At 46.2% G+C, this 23,546-nt stretch overlaps 1 protein-coding gene across 4 annotated transcripts; it reads left to right on the top strand.

Moving 5' to 3' along the window:
• The first annotated feature begins 224 nt into the window (after nucleotides 1-224).
• Nucleotides 225-5,272, top strand: LOC109772918 (diacylglycerol kinase 2). 4 transcript variants are annotated; one of them, XM_020331622.4, is made up of 8 exons: nucleotides 225-499; nucleotides 1,071-2,203; nucleotides 2,318-2,693; nucleotides 2,798-2,874; nucleotides 3,104-3,223; nucleotides 3,304-3,468; nucleotides 3,595-3,732; nucleotides 4,715-5,272. In XM_020331622.4, the coding sequence occupies exons 2-8, from the start codon at nucleotides 1,109-1,111 to the stop codon at nucleotides 4,865-4,867; spliced, it is 2,124 nt and encodes a 707-aa protein (XP_020187211.1). In that variant the 5' UTR covers nucleotides 225-499; nucleotides 1,071-1,108; the 3' UTR covers nucleotides 4,868-5,272. The 4 variants fall into 4 exon arrangements, 2 of the variants coding, with proteins under 2 accessions (XP_020187211.1, XP_020187212.1); XM_020331623.4 differs by lacking the exon at nucleotides 4,715-5,272 and adding an exon at nucleotides 3,825-4,454; XR_002235204.4 differs by having other exon boundaries at nucleotides 228-499; nucleotides 3,599-3,732.
• Nucleotides 5,273-23,546: the final 18,274 nt, after the last annotated feature.

Below are 23,546 nucleotides of genomic sequence, written 5' to 3'. Positions count from 1 at the left end.
TATAGACATATGCACCTGATATGGCCAAATAATTAAGTAACCGCAGAAAAGTAAAAGGAGAAAAAGTTTGAATTTGTTTTGGAAACAAACTTGACCTTCCGCTGTACTCGCATAAAAAGTTTCAGCGAAGGTATGACTTTCATGGTATTTTGGGTGAGAGAAAAACAAAAACAAATTTATGAGTAGTAATAAAAAGTGGCGTACGGCGTGAGCTCCAGTTCCCCAGGACAGGGGGGCACCCACCCCCGACCGATCATCACATTCGCAGGGTTCCGCCGATTCCCCCGGCCCCTGCCTCTACTCCTTTTTAAACGAGCCGGCACGCCACCGCGACCACGCCGAGTCGTCCTCGTCTCTCGACTCTCGTACACCCCTCCCCCTCGGCCAGCCAGCACACGACGACGAGACGAGACGAGACCTAGGGGAGCCGCGAGCCAGGCGGTCCGAAGCGAGCGAGCTAGGGTTTGCTCGATCCAAACCCCCACCCACCCACCACCAGGTGCGTGTTCCTGCTGGTGCCCCGTGATCCTACCGAGTTCTTCCCGGGGCCGCGTTACTGTTGTGCTCTAGTGCACGATTCGCCGGGTTTGGAGTTCCGGGACGCCGAATGCGGGATCTGGCGGCTCCGATCCACTTTGTGCTGTGCTCCGGTTTCCTTGTCTCGTTTTGATCCGGTTACCTTCTGGCCCCGATTTGGTTCCTTGCCGTCCGCCCAACACGTGAGAAATTAGTGGTGAATCCAAGGTGATCAATTAGCGAGCGCGCCAGAGAGGAGACCACAATTCGAACGAGAATTTTCCTATATGCTGTGATTTTTATCCCCTTATATATTATACTATAGTATAAAACAGGAGAAGCGACTTCACTTTTCGTTCAAAATATCTCGTGCCCCCCCAAAACCATCAGAATCTTTATTGTGAAATCATATACTGATGTCCAAAAATTATTGTGTAAGATAAGATACAGTAGCGCCACATTTCAACCCTAAGATGGTTATCTTTTTGTGTATTCCAGCAAGATTCTTGCATTAGGAGCAGATTTTGTTGGTGATTCGCTTCTTTCTGCTGCAGGTTCTGCCTTTTGAGGCCATCAAACCTGGCCAACTGTCATGGACCTGGTGGGATCACTGCTGATAAACATGACCCGCTGGGTTGACCCTTCTGGGATTGAATTCTTCGGGTGGCTCATCACTGCCGGTTCCTTTGGCCTGGCGGCGCTCATCTACGGTCTCCTCAGGCTGCAGAGGGAGGCGTCGCTGTACTGGCTCAAGGCGGCCGCCAGGGAGAAGAAGGCTGTGTCGAAGGTGCTACGGTGCCCCTGCTCAAGCCATACCTGGACCGAGGACCGCTTCCGTGGTGGCCAACCTTCGACGTGCTGTGTGTGCCTGTCGTCCCTGGCCTTGCCTCAGGGTGTAGGCTCGAGGGCCCTTGACGCTGATGTTGTTTACCGGTGCTCTGTGTGCGGAGTGGCGGCTCATTGGTACTGCTCGCAGGGCGCTGACAAGGACTGCAAGTGTGTCACGCAGGCTGGTGCTTCCACTTTGCTGCATCACTGGTCGGAGAGGTGGGTGGAGATGGACGATAACCCGGAGATAACAACCTTCTGTTATTACTGCGATGAGCCCTGTGGTGTGCCATTCCTTGGCGTCTCTCCTATATGGCGCTGTCTTTGGTGCCAGAGGCAGATCCATGTGGATTGTCATGCAAAGCTGTTGAAGGAGACGGGGAACACTTGTGATCTTGGCCTGCTCAGTAGACTTATTGTTCCACCTCTATCGGTGAAACAAGTTGGTCAAGGTCCGGCAACCAGTGGAGTGTTCAACTCAATCAAAGAAGGGTTTGTCACTTCTTCAGTTAGGGGTCGGATTAGAAGGCCACGCAGCAAGAAACGCATGAACAATCAGTCTGGCATTAAGACAACTGCGATTTCCGCAGACAGTTCAATTCTCGACTCCGTTCTTGAAGGATTTGCTAGACTGCAGAACCTGAATGGAAAGTATACTCTGGCAAACCCCAAGTTCTCTGGAAACACTCCCAAGCAAACATGTGGATCTGACATTACTAATGGAGAGGAAAAGAAGTATGAGCTTGTAGATTTGCCACAAGATTCGAGGCCGCTGCTTGTTTTCATCAACGGCAAGAGTGGTGGCCGTAACGGGCCTTCTCTTAGAAGAAGACTGAACATGCTGCTGAATCCCATACAGGTAATGTGACCTTGTTCTTTCAGTCCCAAATGGACTACACCTTATATTTTGCAATGGAGGGAGTAACAGATTTGATGCTCTAACCTTGATCTGACAGTTGAATTCTTATTTCAGATATTTGAGCTAAGCGTTTCTCAGGGTCCTGAAGTTGGATTGCAACTATTCCAGAATGTAAAACACTTCAGAATTCTTGTTTGTGGTGGGGATGGAACTGTGGCATGGGTTCTCGATGCCATAGAGAAACAGAACTATGAATCCCCTCCCCCTGTTGCCATTCTTCCGCTAGGAACAGGAAATGACCTATCGCGTGTTACCCGCTGGGGTGGAGGTTTGTCTTCTGTTGAAGGACAAGGGGGAATATGGGCACTTTTAAATGACATTGATCACGCAGCAGTTATGGTTCTTGATCGCTGGAATGTAACCATCAAAGAGAAGAATGGGCCAGAAGGTCAATGCACCAAGCAAGTGAAATTTATGACTAATTATCTAGGTAGACTATCCTTCAACTTCCACCATCTTAGTCAACATTTGATGTATTGCATATCTCACTCATCTAGATGTTTCTGAATTGATTTAGTTTCTATTGACTTGTAGGTATTGGATGTGATGCCAAGGTTGCATATGATTTCCACACAACTAGGGAGGAAAGGCCAGATAAATTTAGCAGTCAGGTAGGGATATTCCTTTTTTTTCTCCTTTCGCAGCTTAAATCTATCTTACTGCAGAATTTATCCCCCCATTTGGACACATGAATATATCATATTCCCACATGAGAACAGTTTCTTGTGAAATTCCTGAATAATTTCTCCATTTCAGACAATGCTAAACATTTGATATGCTATGTGTTCTAGTATTCTTTATGTCAGAAAAAGTGTTAATGGAACTATTTCCATGCTGCAGTTTGTGAACAAGCTGATATATGCTAGAGAAGGCGCTAAGGATATGATGGATAGGTCATGTTCCGATTTACCATGGCATGTTAGCCTTGAAGTTGATGGAAAGAACATTGAAATTCCAGAGGTAACCTTCTCTATATCTTTCATGTATCTTCACTTTCTGATTTATCTTTGGTGGATCTTCTTAGCTGCTATGCTTATCAGGATGCAGAAGGTGTGATCATTCTGAATATCGCTAGCTACATGGGTGGTGTTGATCTTTGGCAAAACGACAATGATTATGATGATGATTTCAGTTCACAATCAATGCATGACAAAATGCTTGAGGTGGTCTGTATATCTGGGACATGGCATCTAGGCAAACTGCAGGTAAACATACTATGTATATTGAACATGTTAACTTATTCTGTATTTCCATTTTCCAGAACATCTCTTGTTATCGCTTCTAATAATGTTAGCGTTAACTCATATATAATTGTTTTCTTGTGGTTGAAGGTAGGACTATCGAGAGCACACCGACTAGCCCAAGGAAGAGTCATAAGATTTCACCTGCACAGTTCATTCCCTGTTCAGGTTGATGGTGAACCATGGATTCAGCCACCTGGGTGCCTTGAGATATCTCACCGTGGACAGGTACTTTACTTCGTTATGTGCATTAGATATGTATGATAGAATTCACACACACACATACATATGCCTTGAGATATACTTTTTTCCACATGAAGGGCCTGTTCTGATCTCCTCCCAACTCTCCAAACTCCCCGAATTCAGCTTCTCGGGGCAGCTTCGAACTCCACACAGCGAAGGGATTCCGTTCTCCAGCTTCGCTAGCTTCGAATTACTCCCTCTGTAAACAAATATGAGCGCGTTTAGATCAATACTTTAGTGATCTAAATGCTCTTATATTTCTTCGAGGGAGTAATAAAGATGGCTGCATGCATCGATTGATGCAGAGGCCGGGGGTTTAACCTCCTTTTCAAAAAAAAAAAACCTCGGTGGCTTGTCTTAGCACCATAATGGGCCCGCTGGAACCAGCTCGTTGAAACAGGGAGCGAATCGTTATGTTTGGTGGTCGGGAACGAGCGAATCGTTACGTTTGATGGTCATGAACGAAACATTATACTTGGCGGTGGCACTGCAGGTGTAATTTGAGCGAACTCCAGATTTTGGTTTTGGTGGAGCTGGGCCGACCGAGCTTCAGTTTTTTGCACTACGCTCTGGCTCAGCTCCGAGAAGTCAGCTTCTCGGAGCCCAACCGTTCGGGGCATTTTGTACTGCAGATTTATGTGGAGTTAGAAGCTAGATGAGATCAGAACAGGCCCGAAGTTTAATCTAACTGTAGTTTGTGAAATAATGTGAGCTTTCCCTACAGACTTGTAGAAATTGTGAGTTGTGAATTAAATTAGTATGTTTCTGAATTAAAATTGTGTGGTGGAATCTTAAATTAAGTCATCTTATGTCCATCAGTCAAATAATAAAACACAGGCCACACAGCTGACTGACAAACTTCATAACTATTTCAACACACTCATCTGGCATTCAGATAGAAGTTTATTATATAAGAAGTGCAAATACATAGTGAAATCGTTTCTGACGCTACCTTGCTGCTGCGCAGATGTTCATGTTGAGGAGGCCATCTGAAGAGCCCACTGGGCATGCTGCGGCAGTCATGAGTGACGTCCTCGTGAACGCTGAGTGCAATGGTGTTATTGACGCTGCTCAGAAGAGATTGCTCCTCCACGAGATAGCACTCCGTTTATCCTCCTGACAGTCCATACTACCCTCTCCACTCAGAAACCTAACACTGTTGATACCAAACCCTTCTGTGTTGAGAAGTCCCTTTTGCACAGTTGAAAAGGCATGTGGTAGATGTTGATGTATACAACGAGGGAATGGAAGGTTTCCCACGCTTATGGTTGACTGTACCTTTTCCGGATTTAGATAGGTTGGTTGCTTCTTTGTTGGCTGCGGTGCCAGTTGAAGTGGCTATCAAGGTGAGAAAGATCCCAAGAGAATTTTGTAGAGACCTTAGAGCACCCTAATTGCATGTAGGGCTTTTGTAACTGGAGTGTGTGTTACAATAGGCATAGCTTTGGGGCTAGTCTCTAAACTTTTGTGTTGTTCTGTTGAAGAAACTCATGGTGATAATCCTGCTGATTCTGTTCTTGATGTATGTCTGCAATCCGTATCCGTGCTGAAAATTTGTGTGCCTTTTTACTAAAAAACTAGATGAATGCCCGTACTGGAAAATTGTGTGCCACGAGATGAAAATAAAACAAGGTGATCAAAAAAGTGTTCTAATTAAGAATTATGTGTCGAACATTATGGCATTGTGGTCTTCATTCATATAGCCACAAATTGATTCTCATGCAATCGTTGTTTCTCCTTAAACGCCATCACCTAAAGCGACATCTTTCTCTTCATTCATTCCCCACAATTTTCATTCTTGACACCCTCTTGGTAAAAATGATTCTTTTGATCTCCTTTATTGATGATCAGTCGGTTGAAAGGAAATGTAAGCTAAGTGCCTCTCAAAACTAAGTAAGCATGAACTATGGCGAAACAGAAGAACAAAATTATATTTTTTCTGAAAAATAACCCTCTCAACCTTCATACACTGGTCCCAAAGCCAAAGGAAAAATATATTTCAAGCTGCGTCTTGTGAAAGCTACAAATACAAAACACAAAATCTAGTCTAATAATAAGTTTACACTCTTACAACCCAAATCATGTGATTTGATCACCTCCAAGTTCCAACTTTATCTTTAGCCTAAGACATGCTTTCTGATATCGTGTAGCTGCAGACCAAAGCTCCAAGCACGAATGAAAATCGAGAGCAATGTGATAAATTATAAATTAAGTAGGACAACCAACACATCTCGTTGACGCAGTACCGTCATGCAAAAAATATATTTAAGTTCTAGTTGTGTGTGTGCGCGCGCCGTGTGTTTGTTTTTAGGATCTCAATATCTAATATTCAAATAAACATAAAAAATGTGAATAGCTTTTCTAGCAAATATGAGTAGACAAAAGTCAATCGTACATCCTTCCACGCGATAGTAGTGTAACCAATAGAGCATGCGAAGGAAATGAAGCTACCTGTCTTGCTCACCCTTCGTGTCACAAAAAAATGGAAAGATGAGGTGGAGAAACTCGCTTTGTGTAGCAAAAACTTGAAAGCCAAGGCCCAGACACAACGGCCCTAATGCTTCTCCCGGGCTCAGCCAGTCGTCTCCCCCATGAACAACTTGACCTCTTCTTCCCTTTTCTTTTCCTCTTGCTATACCACCAATAATGATACAATTAGGGATAGTTTCTATGCACCGCACTTACAGATGCCATCATGGCACCACGAGGTCTGTATAGGTTGAAACGATTGGTCCTCAAATTCCTTCACCGAGCCACAACTTCACGCCACGTACATGTATCAAATCATCTGTAGGCACATCATTATTGCTATACCACACCCACACCTCCTCCTGCTATGTCGCAACCAACTTAGAAACAGAATGTGCCCTTCACTTCTGGACACATCACGATGCTAGGAGTGTGTCAACGGTGTACGCAGAGGACCTCCTAGTGCGCATCAAAAATTGCTCTGCACGGGAGGTGCTGATGCTGCCAGGGGTGGGAAGTCCCATGGATTATGGCAAGGATGGGCTCCTAGTGTCGGCACCCCACGCAGACACGGGGGACACCAAGGTCAGGGTCCTAGTCGCTTCGCGGGTTGTGGTAGCGGCGGGCCAGGGGAGGAGTCTCCTTGGACGCTAAAATGCCAGTCATGTCCAAGCTCTTGACCATATTCAAATTCCACACAATCCCATCATTGTTTCACTCAAAGCCACTTAGATGGGCTACTTATCTTGTATTTTCCTTCCACAAAAAAAATTGCTAGGATTATCCAGGGTTGCGTCACCGGGTTCTCTTCAGAGCTGCATCTTTCCCTGCTTGTGAGGGACGTAGTCGCGGCCATGACCAGTCCATCTACCTCTTCCCCTTGCATTGGCACGCCCACCTCGTCAATCTCCATGCCTAGGACCCTGGCGGTTGTCATCTTTCCACGGCTGCGACCTGTTTCAAGTTGTATCATCCAACATCCATCTCCAAAACGGAAAAGGTTCGTCGTGTGTTCACGTTATGTGTAGGTATGCCCCATAAAACCATAGACCTCACATCATCACGACACTTCCTTATATTTAACCCAAAAGACCAATTGGTCTTCCCCTTTTGGTTGTATCCCGACAAAACGAGCCAGTTGTTTTGTCACATCAAGCATCACCCGACATGTACAAACTTGCTACCAGGATTCATATCCACCTGTATCATCTTCCCAATCTTGCCTGACATGCCTTTTACCAGATTAAGCTCATTGTTTAAGTCATAAGTATCGAGAATTTCCATCCATGCATGCACCTGATCAAGAGATACCTAAGAGATATTGGTTATGCCATCACTAAAAACCCTTGGCCCTCTTCCAGAATTATGTTCTAACTTGCACTACGGAATAATTATCCTCCACTGCCCTAAAGTGCACCTCTCTAGTCGGTGCGCACACAAAATTCTTGATGGTTTCTAGGGAATTCTGATTGAATGCCTTGTTCCTGAGTAGTCGAGCCTACACCAACCAACCGATGTAATAGAAAACTACACAATATTTTTCGACTTCAACATCTCCTGCGTCAACCCTATTGAGGCTAAAAGTACCGGGAAGAGAAATGCAACCTCGCCGGAATTGCCGCCACAGTAACAAAAAACCCTAGTGTATCACCTAGAATGTGCCGTGAAAATAATGTCTTTTTTAAAGCCTCGTGAAAATAGTGTCGGTGACTAATGAACTAGTATATCTCAATTGAAAAATAAGACTATATAGAGCTTAATCGGGCGAACCAGCCCACCAATGTTCAAGTCATATACTTGGCACTGGTATTCGCACTTTCTTGTATATATTTCAATCTTTTCGGCGATGTTTGTTCAGGCGAAGGAGACTTTGCCATCGACTAAAAGACACCTCTGATGACTTTGTTAATCTCAAGATGTTGTGTCGGCTCAGTATCTCAGAGGTGCTAATAGGGGTAGGGCGTAGCTAAGTGCAGCTTACTGCGAGGTGCATGGCGGCCTCGCCTACACGCGCCAGTAGTGGGTCGACGCAGTAGGACGTGCATCCTGCTAGGCTGATGTCGTCAAGATATCTTTTCTCCCCATTTTTATATTAAATTAAATAAATATATTTCCAAAACTTAAATTTACTTAGGAAATTTAAAAACATGAATTTTAAAAATGGCAACATAGTATAAAATATTTGCTATAGCCATTTTAAAAAATGTTCATAACTTTTAAAAAGAAATGTTCGTGACTATGAAAAATCACTCCCGTGTTTAAAAAAAATGTATGCACCTTTAAAAAATCATATACAGTGTAAAAAATGCTTGTGTAATGTAGAAAAAGGTTCTGAGCCATTAAATAAATGTATGTAATGTTTGATGGAAGTATTCCCGCATTTCGGGAAAAAGTTATATACAAGGTAAAGACATGTTCGCGTAGGTTAAAAAATGTTTATTACGTTTAAAAATGTATCTTGACATTTTAAATAAATATTTATGGGTTTCAAAAAATGTCTGTGAAATTTCAAAACTTGTTTATACAATGTAGAAAAATGTTCGAGTAGCCAAAAAATGTTTATTGCCATTTACAAAATGTACAACGTGTATTTGCAAAAATGTTACCATTTATTTTAAAAAAAGTGTTCAAAACATGTGTTTTTTAAATGTACATTAAGTATTAGAAAATATCCAAAGTGTATGAAATAATGTTTCACATATGTGCTAAAAATGCATGTTGTGTACTAAGAAAAAGTAAGACATGTGTTGGGAAAAAAACCTGTCAAAGAAACTAAAGGAAAAGCAAAGAAAACCAAAAATAAAAGAAAAAACAAAATTATAACGAAGAAAAAAAGAAACACGAAAAAAACAAATGAGGAAACAATGAAATCAAAGTAAAATGCAGAGAAAAAAACCTGAAGAAAACCAGTGAAAAAAAAAGCAAAAGAGTAAAAATTGAAAATAAAATCCCAAAGAAAACTGATGCGAGCGAACCCTACAGCGACCGCTGCACGTCGGAAGTAAGCAAACCTACGCGCGCCACTCTCCCGTGTAGGCGATTTTTATTAGAAATCGGGACGAGTACATAGGGGCGCGCCTATGTGTCGCTTGAAGCTAGACGTAGGGCAGCCTAGCACGAGAATGAGCCGGCCCAACTCGCTGGAGGCCACAACCTCATCTCCTTTTCAAAATTTCCATGTTGTTTCCTTTTTTAATTTTTTTATACTTGCAAATGTATTCTAAATATATGTATTCAAAACACTACACAAAACATTTAAAAAATATTAATATTGCATTTTCAAAATATTACATGTGTATAAAATAATGTTTCTCATTTATACTAAAACTGTATAAAAAATACAACGTGTATGGAAAAAGTTGATAATTTATTTAAAAAATGTTAATCAAGCATTCCTAAAAATTTAATCATTTATTGAGAAATGTTAAATATGTATAAAGAAATTCCTGGTGTTTATAAAAAAAAGTAGAACGTGTATTAGTTTTTTAGCATTAAAACATAAATTTTAAAAAATGATGATCAGAAAATGTTAATCATATCTATACTACTATATAGTGTACAAGTTTTATATTTTTAAATTTCAAGGTCAAAAACAATATGAGTTGTTGCTAGGGTCCATCGAATGGCTTAAAATTGTGGGATTCACACAGTACTAGTGGGGGCACTATTATTTCTAGAACCGTCGCTATGTGTCAATGTAGGAAAAGTTCACTTGTGTATGTTGTTATCCATTCATGCATGTAGCTAGTCATGTCACACACATACTGATAGCCGGACCGTTTTGTGGCGTGCACACTGATCTCATCAGCTAGAGTTGGAAGCTCTTAGTGAAGCTTTTTTAAGCTGGCTCTAGAGCAAGATACTAATTCTAAATATGTGAAGCCTTGCATACAAAACAGAACGACTACAACAGTGGACTCAGTAAAAGCCATACATGCGAAGGTGTTGTGTTTGAAGGAGCAAGATTCGTGTTGAGTATCGTGATTATTTAGAAAACATTAGATAGACTAAGATTTGTTTTAGCTTGTCTTGTACTCCAAAAAGATCATGTACTGCTATATATATGGCCACGAGGCTCAAGCAATAATCATCAGTTCCACCCAAAAATCAACAATCAAATGATATGCTTCAAATGGTCTGATGGAAAACATCCCAAAATTTTGAGGTGAACAGCTGCCACTCATGGAACAATTGATTGCTTGAGAGCAACAAAAATGTGCCAAACTTCTTCCATAGAGATGAGAAAGAGAAAATTGGATCATTGACAAGCACCACAATAGCAAGGAAGAGATTGATGGGTTGAAAGAATCTCCTGAACGAAGAGAAAAATGATGGGTTTAAAATATCTCATTCTTGACAACTTGTGAATCATGAAACACAACATACCGCCACCTAAAAAGACAATGGAGAACTAATTGCACTTCAAAAAACAAGAAGAAGAATACTTGAGCTCCTCCAACAAGAATCTTAAAGAACACTTGAAGAATGAATTATACCTTAACAAACCACCATGTTGAGCCTTCGTGAGAACTCCTGTAATAAAAGAATGATTGAATGAAAGGAAAGTTGATAAGAACAAGATGAAGCCTTGCAATGACTTGAAATTGATATCACGAACGAACTTTGGTAGAAAGAATTAAATCATCTCGAGGAAAAAGGAATAAGAATTATGTCATGCTTACCCTTCATCAACTTAAATTGGTGACAAGCAACGGATAGGCATGCTATATTCTTCTTGCAAGGATCGAGGAGAGATATAGTGCAAACTTGGGAAAATCTTGAACGACTCCTTGGTAGGATTTTGGGAAGAACGAATTAATTAATACGATAACAAAGGAAGAGGAATCTTGGACCAACCACCGTAAGCATCTGAAACGAACAAAGACAAGAGAACGAATCGCCTAGAAGAAATTAGAAAAAAAAACAAAGATACTTGAGGGAATTTATATGCAAGAGAATGAAGAGATCACGAGTTGACTAACGAAATACTTGAAGGATGCACCAGAATGATTCGGAGACAAAAGAAGAGGCATCAACTTCGAAACGAAGACATCTTCTAAAATGATGGCCTTCAGATGATCTAGAAACAAAAAGAACTCCTAAAATGCTTCGGATGGTTATGAAAAAATTCTCACAATCGAAAACAATTATGAGGATGGCATGCATGAAACTAGAACCATGCATTTTCAAGAGAACGGACCAAGATTTAGGAGAAATTCTTCTCTGGTCTTCAAAGCTTAGAATGACGACGAGAAATACCTTAAAGAATTTTGAGATACTCCGGAAGAATGAAGAATATAAGGGTTGAGCCAAAAATGAAAATAATTTCAATGCGGTCTTGGAGAAGGCATATGACTGATGAAAATTCATTCTTACGTCAAACTTTGAAAAGAATTTGAGAATAACTCTGGAAAAATTAGAAGAGTCAGGCAAGATCAAGGAAAAGACCTGTGGGTTAGGGCCCACTCAAACGAAACACCGTTGGAAATGATTACTTGAAAGAGAGATTGCACCAGCTGATTTAAATGGCTTGAATAAGGTAACAACCTCGAAATAGCTTGAACGGATTAAGAATGGGAATGCGAATCTTCTGAGATATCTTCAACACTCCGGAGAAGAGATAGAGAGAGTTGAATACACAAGAGAGGCTTGGATACGAAATTCCAACATGGGGAAAACACGTGAAACCACCAAAGAAGAAAAGGAGTACGAAGAATGAAGAACTTGTAGCTCCTGCGCATCTTCACGAGAAATCACGGCTAAGAACATTGAAGGAAAGAACGAAGAAACTTCAATGAATAAAATGGATACATGATTTGAGATTTCAGACTCCTTGAAGAAAAAGGGTGGGAGGGTGGAAAAACAAAGGCAACTTGGGACGGATGGAATGCACACCATTGTGAAAACTAAGAATTGATCTTTCAATTATTGAAAGGTTCCAATTAACTTGAAGAGAAGCACGCCGGTTGGAAAAGAATTGTCATGACAATCTCGATAAACAAGAAGGATTAGCACTCGCAGAGAAATATGAGAACACTGCTTAGGAAAAAGGTATGGAATCAACACTTGACATCGAAGCAACTCGAATACCACAACCGAAACAAAACAAAAGATTTGGCATGCCGTGTCGGTGTACAAAAAGAGGGGTGCGTTTCTGTACCCCTCTACCTATGCACGGGCAGTCGGAGCCGCGCCCGCGGTCACACCAGGCAGAACAGGGGAGGTGAGCCAAGGTAAGACCGAAGCCCAATATGATCAGAGCAACGCCAAGGCCAAGACCACAAAGAGCAGAGGGACGAAGCAGGTTCCCCCGGCAAGACCCTTGCCGGGGCAGCTCGCCCCACACCAACAGAGCGAGCCACCCTTGAGCCCACGGTCCCCAACGCCATCATCCACGTGGGGCCAGGGCTCGGGAAGGCACCTCTGTGGTGGCATGCAGATCTTTGTGAGGACATATTCAAGATCAGATGAGGATTAGAAGACGGCGATCCTCGGTAAGATCCTTGCCGAGGAAGGCCACCAGACCCCCGGCAGGGCCCTTGCCGGGGACGACAGCGCGCCACGGCAAGACCCCTGCCGGGCCACCCGGCAAGGCCCTCACCAAGAACGCCGGCAGGGCCACCGCCAGGCCCACGTCAACCAAGCTTCCACCGCCGATCACATGCAGCTGCCAGCCCAACCAGCTGGGCGGGCACCTGCGTGGCAACATGCAGCTCCCAAGCCAACTCATCGAGCGCCTGCGTGGCGGCGTGCAGATCTTCGTGAAGGCTCCACCACCGCGCCACCTCAGCTGCCTGCCTGCCTACATGGCACCGCACACATCACTGGCCGAGGCGCGTGTCGAAGCGAGGAGAAGCGGCGACGGACGGGACGGGCCTCGCCCCCGTCCCCGATAAAGCAAGGGGACACCTAAGCTACGCATTAAATGCGTCTTGTCCTGTAATACGAGCGATAAGCTCAGGGCACTGTACGCCTTTCTGTTGGAAATATGCCCTAGAGGCAATAATAAATGGTTATTATTATATTTCTTTGTTCATGATAATAGTCTATTATTCATGCTATAATTGTATTGTCCGGAAATCATAATACATGTGTGAATACATAGACCACAACGTGTCCCTAGTAAGCCTCTAGTTGACTAGCTCGTTGATCAACAGATAGTCATGGTTTCCTGACTATGGACATTGGATGTCATTGATAACGGGATCACATCATTAGGAGAATGATGTGATGGACAAGACCCAATCCTAAGCATAGCATAAAAGATCGTGTAGTTTCGTTTGCTAGAGCTTTTCCAATGTCAAGTATCTTTTCCTTAGACCATGAGATCGTGCAACTCCCGGATACCGTAGGAGTGCTTTGGGTGTGCCAAACGTCACAACGTAACTGGGTGACTATAAAGGTGCATTACGGGTATCTCCGAAAGTGTCTGTTGGGTTGGCACGAATCGAGACTGGGATTTGTCACTCCGTGTGACGGAGAGGTATCTCTGGGCCCACTCGGTAATGCATCATCATAATGAGCTCAATGTGACTAAGGCGTTAGTCACGGGATCATGCATTGCGGTACGAGTAAAGAGACTTGCCGGTAACGAGATTGAACAAGGTATTGGGATACCGACGATCGAATCTCGGGCAAGTAACATACCGATTGACAAAGGGAATTGCATACGGGATTGATTGAATCCTCGACACCGTGGTTCATCCGATGAGATCATCGTGGAACATGTGGGAGCCAACATGGGTATCCAGATCCCGCTGTTGGTTATTGACCGGAGAGGCGTCTCGGTCATGTCTGCATGTCTCCCGAACCCGTAGGGTCTACACACTTAAGGTCCGGTGACGCTACGGTTGTAGAGATATATGTATGCGGAAACCCGAAAGTTGTTCGGAGTCCCGGATGAGATCCCGGACGTCACGAGAGGTTCCGGAATGGTCCGGAGGTGAAGAATTATATATAGGAAGTCAAGTTTCAGCCACTGGGAAAGTTTCGGGAGTTACCGGTATTGTACCGGGACCACCGGAAGGGTCCCGGGGGTCCACCGGGTGGGGCCACCTATCCCGGAGGGCCCCGTGGGCTGAAAGTGGAAGGGAACCAGCCCTTAGTGGGCTGGGGCGCCCCCCTTGGGCCTCCCCCCATGCGCCTAGGGTTGGGAACCCTAGGGGGGAGCTTCCCCCTTGCCTTGGGGGGCAAGGCAACCCCTTCCCCCCCTTGTGGCCGCCGCCCGCCCCTTTGGATCTCATCTCCAGGGCCGGCGCCCCCCAGGGGGCCTATATAAAAGGGGGGGAGGGAGGGCAGCGACACACAGCCTTGGGCGCCTCCCTCCTCCCCTGCAACACCTCTCTCTCTCTCTCTCGCAGAAGCTCGGCGAAGCCCTGCCGGAGAACCGCTACATCCACCACCACGCCGTCGTGCTGTTGGATCTCCATCAACCTCTCCTCCCCCTTGCTGGATCAAGAAGGAGGAGACGTCGCTGCACCGTACGTGTGTTGAACGCGGAGGTGCCGTCCGTTCGGCACTCGGTCATCGGTGATTTGGATCACGACGAGTACGACTCCGTCATCCACGTTCATTGGAACGCTTCCGCTCGCGATCTACAAGGGTATGTAGATGCACTCCTTTCCCCTCGTTGCTAGTAGACTCCATAGATGCATCTTGGTGAGCGTAGGAAAATTTTAAATTATGCTACGATTCCCAACAGTGGCATCATGAGCCAGGCCTATGCGTAGTTACTATGCACGAGTAGAACACAAAGCAGTTGTGGGCGTTGAGTTTGCCAATTCTTCTTGCCGCTACTAGTCGTTTCTTGTTTCGGCGGCATTGTAGGATGAAGCGGCCCGGACCGACCTTACACGTACGCTTACGTGAGACAGGTTCCACCGACTGACATGCACTAGTTGCATAAGGTGGCTAGCGGGTGTCTGTCTCTCCTACTTTAGTCGGAACGGATTCGATGAAAAGGGTCCTTATGAAGGGTAAATAGAAATTGGAAAATCACGTTGTGGTCATACGTAGGTAAGAAAACGTTCTTGCTAGAAACCTACAAACCACGTAAAAACTTGCAACAACAATTAGAGGACGTCTAACTTGTTTTTGCAGCAAATGCTATGTGATGTGATATGGCCAGAAGATGTGATGAATGATATATGTGATGTATGAGATTGATCATATTCTTGTAATAGGAATCACGACTTGCATGTCGATGAGTATGACAACCGGCAGGAGCCATAGGAGTTGTCTTTATTATTTTGCATGACCTGCGTGTCATTGAATAACGCCATGTAATTTACTTTACTTTGTTGCTAAACGCGTTAGCCATACAAGTAGAAGTAATCGTTGGCGTGATGACTTCATGAAGACACAATGATGGAGATCATGATGATGGAGATCATGGTGTCATGCCGGTGACGAAGATGATCATGGTGCCCCGAAGATGGAGATCAAAGGAGCATGATGATATTGGCCATATCATGTCACTGTTTGATTGCATGTGATGTTTATCATGTTTTTGCATCTTATTTGCTTAGAATGACGGTAGTAAGTAAGATGATCCCTTATAATAATTTCAAGAAAGTGTTCACCCTAACTGTGCACCGTTGCGAAGGTTCGTTGTTTCGAAGCACCACGTGATGATCGAGTGTGATAGATTCTAACGTTCGAATACAACGGGTGTTGACGAGCCTAGCATGTACAGACATGGCCTCGGAACACACGCAATACACTTAGGTTGACTTGACGAGCCTAGCATGTACAGACATGGCCTCGGAACACGGAGGACCGAAAGGTCGAGCATGAGTCGTATAGAAGATACGATCAACATGGAGATGTTCACCGATCTTGACTAGTCCGTCTCACGTGATGATCGGACACGGCCTAGTTAAACTCGGATCATGTTTCACTTAGATGACTAGAGGGATGTCTATCTGAGTGGGAGTTTATTAAATAATTTGATTAGATGAACTCAATTATCATGAACTTAGTCTAAAATCTTTACACTATGTCTTGTAGATCAAATGGCCAACGTTGTCCTCAATTTCAACGCGTTCCTAGAGAAAACCAAGCTGAAAGATGATGGCAGCAACTATACGGACTGGGTCCGGAACCTGAGGCTCATCCTTATAGTAGCCAAGAAAGATTATGTCTTAGAAGCACCGCTAGGTGAAGCACCAATCCCTGAGAACCAAGACGTTATGAACGCTTGGCAGCAGCGTGCTGATGATTACTCCCTCGTTCAGTGCGGCATGCTTTACAGCTTAGAACCGGGTCTCCAAAAGCGTTTTGAGAAACATGGAGCATATGAGATGTTCGAGGAGCTGAAACTGGTTTTTCAAGCTCATGCCCGGGTCGAGAGATATGAAGTCTCCGACAAGTTCTTCAGCTGTAAAATGGAGGAGAACAGTTCTGTTAGTGAGCACATACTCAGAATGTCTGGGTTGCACAACCGCTTGTCTCAGCTGGGAGTTAATCTCCCGGATGACGCGGTCATTGACAGAATCCTCCAATCGCTTCCACCAAGCTACAAGAGCTTTGTGATGAACTACAATATGCAGGGGATGGAAAAGACCATTCCCGAGGTATATTCAATGCTGAAATCAGCGGAAGGGGAGATCAGAAAAGAACATCAAGTGTTGATGGTGAATAAAACCACTAAGTTCAAGAAGGGCAAGGGTAAGAAGAACTTCAAGAAGGACGGCAAGGGAGTTGTCGCGCCCGGTAAACCAGTTACTGGGAAGAAGTCAAAGAATGGACCCAAGCCCGAGACTGAGTGCTTTTATTGCAAGGGAAGTGGTCACTGGAAGCGGAACTGCCCCAAATACTTAGCGGACAAGAAGAAGGCCGGCAACACCCAAGGTATATGTGATATACAAGTAATTGATGTGTACCTTACCAGTACTCGTAGTAGCTCCTGGGTATTTGATACCGGTGCGGTTGCTCATATTTGTAACTCAAAACAGGAACTACGGAATAAACGGAGACTGGCAAAGGACGAGGTGACGATGCGCGTCGGGAATGGTTCCAAGGTCGATGTGATCGCCGTCGGCACGCTACCTCTGCATCTACCCACGAGATTAGTTTTAAACCTCAATAATTGTTATTTAGTGCCAGCTTTGAGCGATATGTTTTATGGTCATGCCCCGCTGGTCAATGGTTTATTTTTGATGAATCTCGAACGTGATGTTACACATGTTCATAGTGTGAATACCAAAAGATGTAAAGTTGATAACGATAGTCCCACATACTTGTGGCACTGCCGCCTTGGTCACATTGGTGTCAAGCGCATGAAGAAGCTCCATGCAGATGGACTTTTGGAGTCTCTTGATTACGAATCATTTGACACGTGCGAACCATGCCTCATGGGTAAGATGACCAAGACTCCGTTCTCTGGAACAATGGAGCGAGCAACCAACTTATTGGAAATCATACATACCGATGTGTGTGGTCCAATGAGTGTTGAGGCTCGCGGAGGATATCGTTATGTTCTCACTCTCACTGATGATTTAAGTAGATATGGGTATGTCTACCTAATGAAACACAAGTCTGAAACCTTTGAAAAGTTCAAGGAATTTCAGAGTGAAGTTGAGAATCAACGTGACAGAAAAATAAAATTCTTACGATCAGATCGTGGTGGAGAATATTTAAGTCACGAGTTTGGTGCGCACTTAAGGAAATGTGGAATAGTTTCACAACTCACGCCGCCTGGAACACCTCAGAGAAATGGTGTGTCCGAACGTCGTAATCGCACTCTATTGGATATGGTGCGATCTATGATGTCTCTTACCGATTTACCGCTCTCATTTTGGGGTTATGCTTTAGAGACTGCCGCATTCACTTTAAATAGGGCTCCGTCGAAATCCGTTGAGACGACACCGTATGAATTATGGTTTGGGAAGAAACCTAAGCTGTCGTTTCTAAAAGTTTGGGGATGCGATGCTTATGTCAAGAAACTTCAACCTGAAAAGCTCGAACCCAAATCGGAAAAATGCGTCTTCATAGGATACCCTAAGGAAACTATTGGGTATACCTTCTACCTCAGATCCGAAGGCAAGATCTTCGTTGCCAAGAACGGGTCCTTTCTGGAGAAGGAGTTTCTCTCGAAAGAATTGAGTGGGAGGTGGAACTTGATGAGGTGATAGTCACCCCTTCCGAACCGGAAAGTAGCGCAGCGCGGGAAAATGTTCCTGTGGTGCCTACACCGACTGGGGAAGAAGTTAATGATGATGATCATGAAACTTCGGATCAAGTTACTGAACTTCGTAGGTCCACAAGGACACGTTCCGCACCAGAGTGGTACGGCAACCCTGTCCTGGAAATCATGTTGTTAGACAACGGTGAACCTTCGAACTATGAAGAAGCGATGGCGGGCCCGGATTCCGACAAATGGCTAGAAGCCATGAAATCCGAGATAGAATCCATGTATGAAAACAAAGTATGGACTTTGACAGACTTGCCCGATGAGCGGCGAGCCATAGAAAACAAATGGATCTTTAAGAAGAAGACGGACGCAGATGGTAATGTGACCATCTACAAAGCTCGACTTGTCGCTAAGGGTTATCGACAAGTTCAAGGGGTTGACTACGATGAGACTTTCTCACCCGTAGCGAAGCTGAAGTCCGTCCGAATCATGTTAGCAATTGCCGCATACTATGATTATGAGATATGGCAGATGGACGTCAAAACGGCATTCCTTAACGGCTTCCTTAAGGAAGAGTTGTATATGATGCAGCCAGAAGGTTTTGTCGATCCTAAGAATGCTAACAAAGTATGCAAGCTCCAACGCTCAATCTATGGGCTGGTGCAAGCATCTCGGAGTTGGAACATTCGCTTTGATGAGATGATCAAAGCGTTTGGGTTCACACAGACTTATGGAGAAGCCTGTGTTTACAAGAAAGTGAGTGGGAGCTCTGTAGCATTTCTCATATTATATGTGGATGACATACTGTTGATGGGAAATGATATAGAATTCTTGGAAAGTGTAAAGGCCTATTTGAATAAGTGTTTTTCAATGAAGGACCTTGGAGAAGCTGCTTATATATTAGGCATCAAGATCTATAGAGATAGATCAAGACGCCTCATTGGTCTTTCACAGAGTACATACCTTGACAAGATATTGAAGAAGTTCAGTATGGATCAGTCCAAGAAGGGGTTCTTGCCTGTATTGCAAGGTGTGCAGTTGAGCACGGCTCAATGCCCGACCACGGCAGAAGATATAGAAAAGATGAGTGTCATCCCCTATGCCTCGGCCATAGGGTCTATTATGTATGCCATGCTGTGTACCAGACCTGATGTAAACCTTGCCGTGAGTTTGGTAGGAAGATACCAAAGTAATCCCGGCATGGAACACTGGACAGCGGTCAAGAATATCCTGAAGTACCTGAAGAGGACTAAGGATATGTTTCTCGTTTATGGAGGTGACGAAGAGCTCGTCGTAAAGGGTTACGTCGATGCTAGCTTCAACACAGATCTGGATGACTCGAAGTCACAGACCGGATACGTGTATATTTTGAATGGAGGAGCAGTAAGCTGGTGCAGTTGCAAGAAAAGCGTCGTGGCGGGATCTACATGTGAAGCGGAGTACATGGCAGCCTCGGAGGCAGCACAGGAAGCAGTCTCGATGAAGGAGTTCATTACCGACCTAGGGGTGATTCCCAATGCGTCGGGCCCGATGACTCTCTTCTGTGACAACACTGGAGCTATTGCCCTTGCGAAGGAGCCCAGGTTTCACAGGAAGACCAGGCATATCAAGCGTCGCTTCAACTCCATTCGTGAAAGTGTTCAAAATGGAGACATAGATATTTGTAAAGTACATACGGACCTGAATGTAGCAGATCCGTTGACTAAACCTCTCCCTAGGGCAAAACATGATCAACACAAGGACGCAATGGGTGTTCGATTCATCACAATGTAACTAGATTATTGACTCTAGTGCAAGTGGGAGACTGTTGGAAATATGCCCTAGAGGCAATAATAAATGGTTATTATTATATTTCTTTGTTCATGATAATAGTCTATTATTCATGCTATAATTGTATTGTCCGGAAATCGTAATACATGTGTGAATACATAGACCACAACGTGTCCCTAGTAAGCCTCTAGTTGACTAGCTCGTTGATCAACAGATAGTCATGGTTTCCTGACTATGGACATTGGATGTCATTGATAACGGGATCACATCATTAGGAGAATGATGTGATGGACAAGACCCAATCCTAAGCATAGCATAAAAGATCGTGTAGTTTCGTTTGCTAGAGCTTTTCCAATGTCAAGTATCTTTTCCTTAGACCATGAGATCGTGCAACTCCCGGATACCGTAGGAGTGCTTTGGGTGTGCCAAACGTCACAACGTAACTGGGTGACTATAAAGGTGCATTACGGGTATCTCCGAAAGTGTCTGTTGGGTTGGCACGGATCGAGACTGGGATTTGTCACTCCGTGTGACGGAGAGGTATCTCTGGGCCCACTTGGTAATGCATCATCATAATGAGCTCAATGTGACTAAGGCGTTAGTCACGGGATCATGCATTGCGGTACGAGTAAAGAGACTTGCCGGTAACGAGATTGAACAAGGTATTGGGATACCGACGATCGAATCTCGGGCAAGTAACATACCGATTGACAAAGGGAATTGCATACGGGATTGATTGAATCCTCGACACCGTGGTTCATCCGATGAGATCATCGTGGAACATGTGGGAGCCAACATGGGTATCCAGATCCCGCTGTTGGTTATTGACCGGAGAGGCGTCTCGGTCATGTCTGCATGTCTCCCGAACCCGTAGGGTCTACACACTTAAGGTCCGGTGACGATAGGGTTGTAGAGATATATGTATGCGGAAACTCGAAAGTTGTTCGGAGTCCCGGATGAGATCCCGGACGTCACGAGAGGTTCCAGAATGGTCCGGAGGTGAAGAATTATATATAGGAATTCAAGTTTCGGCCACCGGGAAAGTTTCGGGAGTTACCGGTATTGTACCGGGACCACCGGAAGGCTCCCGGGGGTCCACCGGGTGGGGCCACCTATCCCGGAGGGCCCCGTGGGCTGAAAGTGGAAGGGAACCAGCCCTTAGTGGGCTGGGGCGCCCCCCTTGGGCCTCCCCCCATGCGCCTAGGGTTGGGAACCCTAGGGGGGGAGCTTCCCCCTTGCCTTGGGGGGCAAGGCAACCCCTTCCCCCCCTTGTGGCCGCCCCCCCCCCCCTTTGGATCTCATCTCCAGGGCCGGCGCCCCCCCCCCAGGGGGCCTATATAAAGGGGGGGGAGGGAGGGCAGCGACACACAGCCTTGGGCGCCTCCCTCCTCCCCTGCAACACCTCTCTCTCTCTCGCAGAAGCTCGGCGAAGCCCTGCCGGAGAACCGCTACATCCACCACCACGCCGTCGTGCTGTTGGATCTCCATCAACCTCTCCTCCCCCTTGCTGGATCAAGAAGGAGGAGACGTCGCTGCACCGTACGTGTGTTGAACGCGGAGGTGCCGTCCGTTCGGCACTCGGTCATCGGTGATTTGGATCACGGCGAGTACGACTCCGTCATCCACGTTCATTGGAACGCTTCCGCTCGCGATCTACAAGGGTATGTAGATGCACTCCTTTCCCCTCGTTGCTAGTAGACTCCATAGATGCATCTTGGTGAGCGTAGGAAAATTTTAAATTATGCTACGATTCCCAACACTTTCCACCTCCTGTGTGCCACTGTGGCAGCCCCTTCTGACTATAAAAGGAGGCCCATGGCATACTGGAGAAGGATTCGGCTCTTTCGAACCACGCACTCACCACAGCTAGTTCGAGAGCTCAAGAACTCTCTGAAATACACCCACCAAAGCAGGACTAGGGTTTTATGCATCCTCGCGGCCCGAACCTGGGTAAACGATCCTTGTGCTGGCTACTGATCCTGCTCTTCTTGCAACCCCGCGCCCCGGCAACCGTAGTAGGGATTCTTGTGATCCCATAGGTGTCGTTCCACACCGACACGCCCCCATCAGACCCCCGGCAAGGCCCTTGCCGGGGACGACAGCGCGCCACGGCAAGACCCCTGCCGGGCCACCCGGCAAGGCCCTCACCAAGAACGCCGGCAGGGCCACCGCCAGGCCCACGTCAACCAAGCTTCCACCACCGATCACATGCAGCTGCCAGCCCAACCAGCTGGGCGGGCACCTGCGTGGCAACATGCAGCTCCCAGGCCAACTCATCGAGCGCCTGCGTGGCGGCATGCAGATCTTCGTGAAGGCTCCACCACCGCGCCACCTCAGCTACCTGCCTGCCTACATGGCACCGCACGCATCACTGGCCGAGGCGTGTGTCGAAGCGAGGAGAAGCAGCGACGGACGGGACGGGACTCGCCCCCGTCCCCGATAAAGCAAGGGGACACCTAAGCTACGCATTAAATGCGTCTTGTCCTGTAATACGAGCGATAAGCTCAGGGCACTGTACGCCTTTCCACCTCCTGTGTGCCACTTTGGCAGCCCCCTTCTGACTATAAAAGGAGGCCCATGGCATACTGGAGAAGGATTCGGCTCTTTCGAACCATGCACTCACCACAGCTAGTTCGAGAGCTCAAGAACTCTCTGAAATACACCCACCAAAGTAGGACTAGGGTTTTACGCATCCTTGCGGCCCGAACCTGGGTAAACGATCCTTGTGCTGGCTACTGATCCTGCTCTTCTTGCAACCCCGCGCCCCGGCAACCGTAGTAGGGATTCTTGTGACCCCATAGGTGTCGTTCCACACCGACATCCTTGGCGCGCCAGGTAGGGGCGCAATTGTGAGAATCTGGTCTAGTAGTTAGCCTAGCAATTCTTCATCGCCATGGCTCCTAAGAAGAAGACGACCACGACGATCGGCTCGTTGGGAGCCGAACGGCCCGTGCCGGTGCGGACGAGCAGTGGGCCGGTCGCGGACAGGACCCGGGCCGCGGTCCGCGAGCACCAGCATTGCCCAGGCAGTCAGAGCCTGGCGAGCGGCGTCGTTCGCGCGCCAGATGACCGGCCGCACGCCGCCAGATCCAAATACGGAGCCTGGCCCCCCGCAGGCGGCGTGGGGCCCTCCAGGGGTGTCGTTGTGCCACCTCCGGGCGGCGCAGCGACCTCCAAGACGCTCACACCGGCGACCACCGCGTGCTCTTCCCATGGTGTGCACGCCGAGCAGCGTCACCACGTTGGTGACCCTGGGCACCGCCGTGGGAAGAGCCTTGTGCGTCACTCGCAAGATGAAGGGGTTCAGCACGCTCGTCGAAGCGTTGGCAGAAATGGCACGCAGCCGCTGGGTCGTAACGGAGCTCCTTCTAACATAGTTAGAAGTCGAAGCGCGCCGCGATCCACGCAGATGTCGCCGCCGCCCACG

This window comes from Aegilops tauschii, chromosome 5 (assembly GCF_002575655.3).
Source record: "Aegilops tauschii subsp. strangulata cultivar AL8/78 chromosome 5, Aet v6.0, whole genome shotgun sequence".
Taxonomy (NCBI): domain Eukaryota; kingdom Viridiplantae; phylum Streptophyta; class Magnoliopsida; order Poales; family Poaceae; genus Aegilops; species Aegilops tauschii.
This window is presented reverse-complemented; position numbering and strand designations above follow the sequence as displayed.

What these genes read in the sequence shown, in the direction of transcription:
- LOC109772918 (XM_020331622.4), top strand. Translation starts at nt 1,109, where the DNA reads ATGGACCTGGTGGGATCACTGCTGATAAACATGACCCGCTGGGTTGAC. An exon ending in CAGATAAATTTAGCAGTCAG is followed by an intron (nt 2,875 to 3,103) that starts GTAGGGATATTC and finishes TCCATGCTGCAG; the next exon opens with TTTGTGAACAAGCTGATATA. An exon ending in AGATATCTCACCGTGGACAG is followed by an intron (nt 3,733 to 4,714) that starts GTACTTTACTTC and finishes GCTGCTGCGCAG; the next exon opens with ATGTTCATGTTGAGGAGGCC.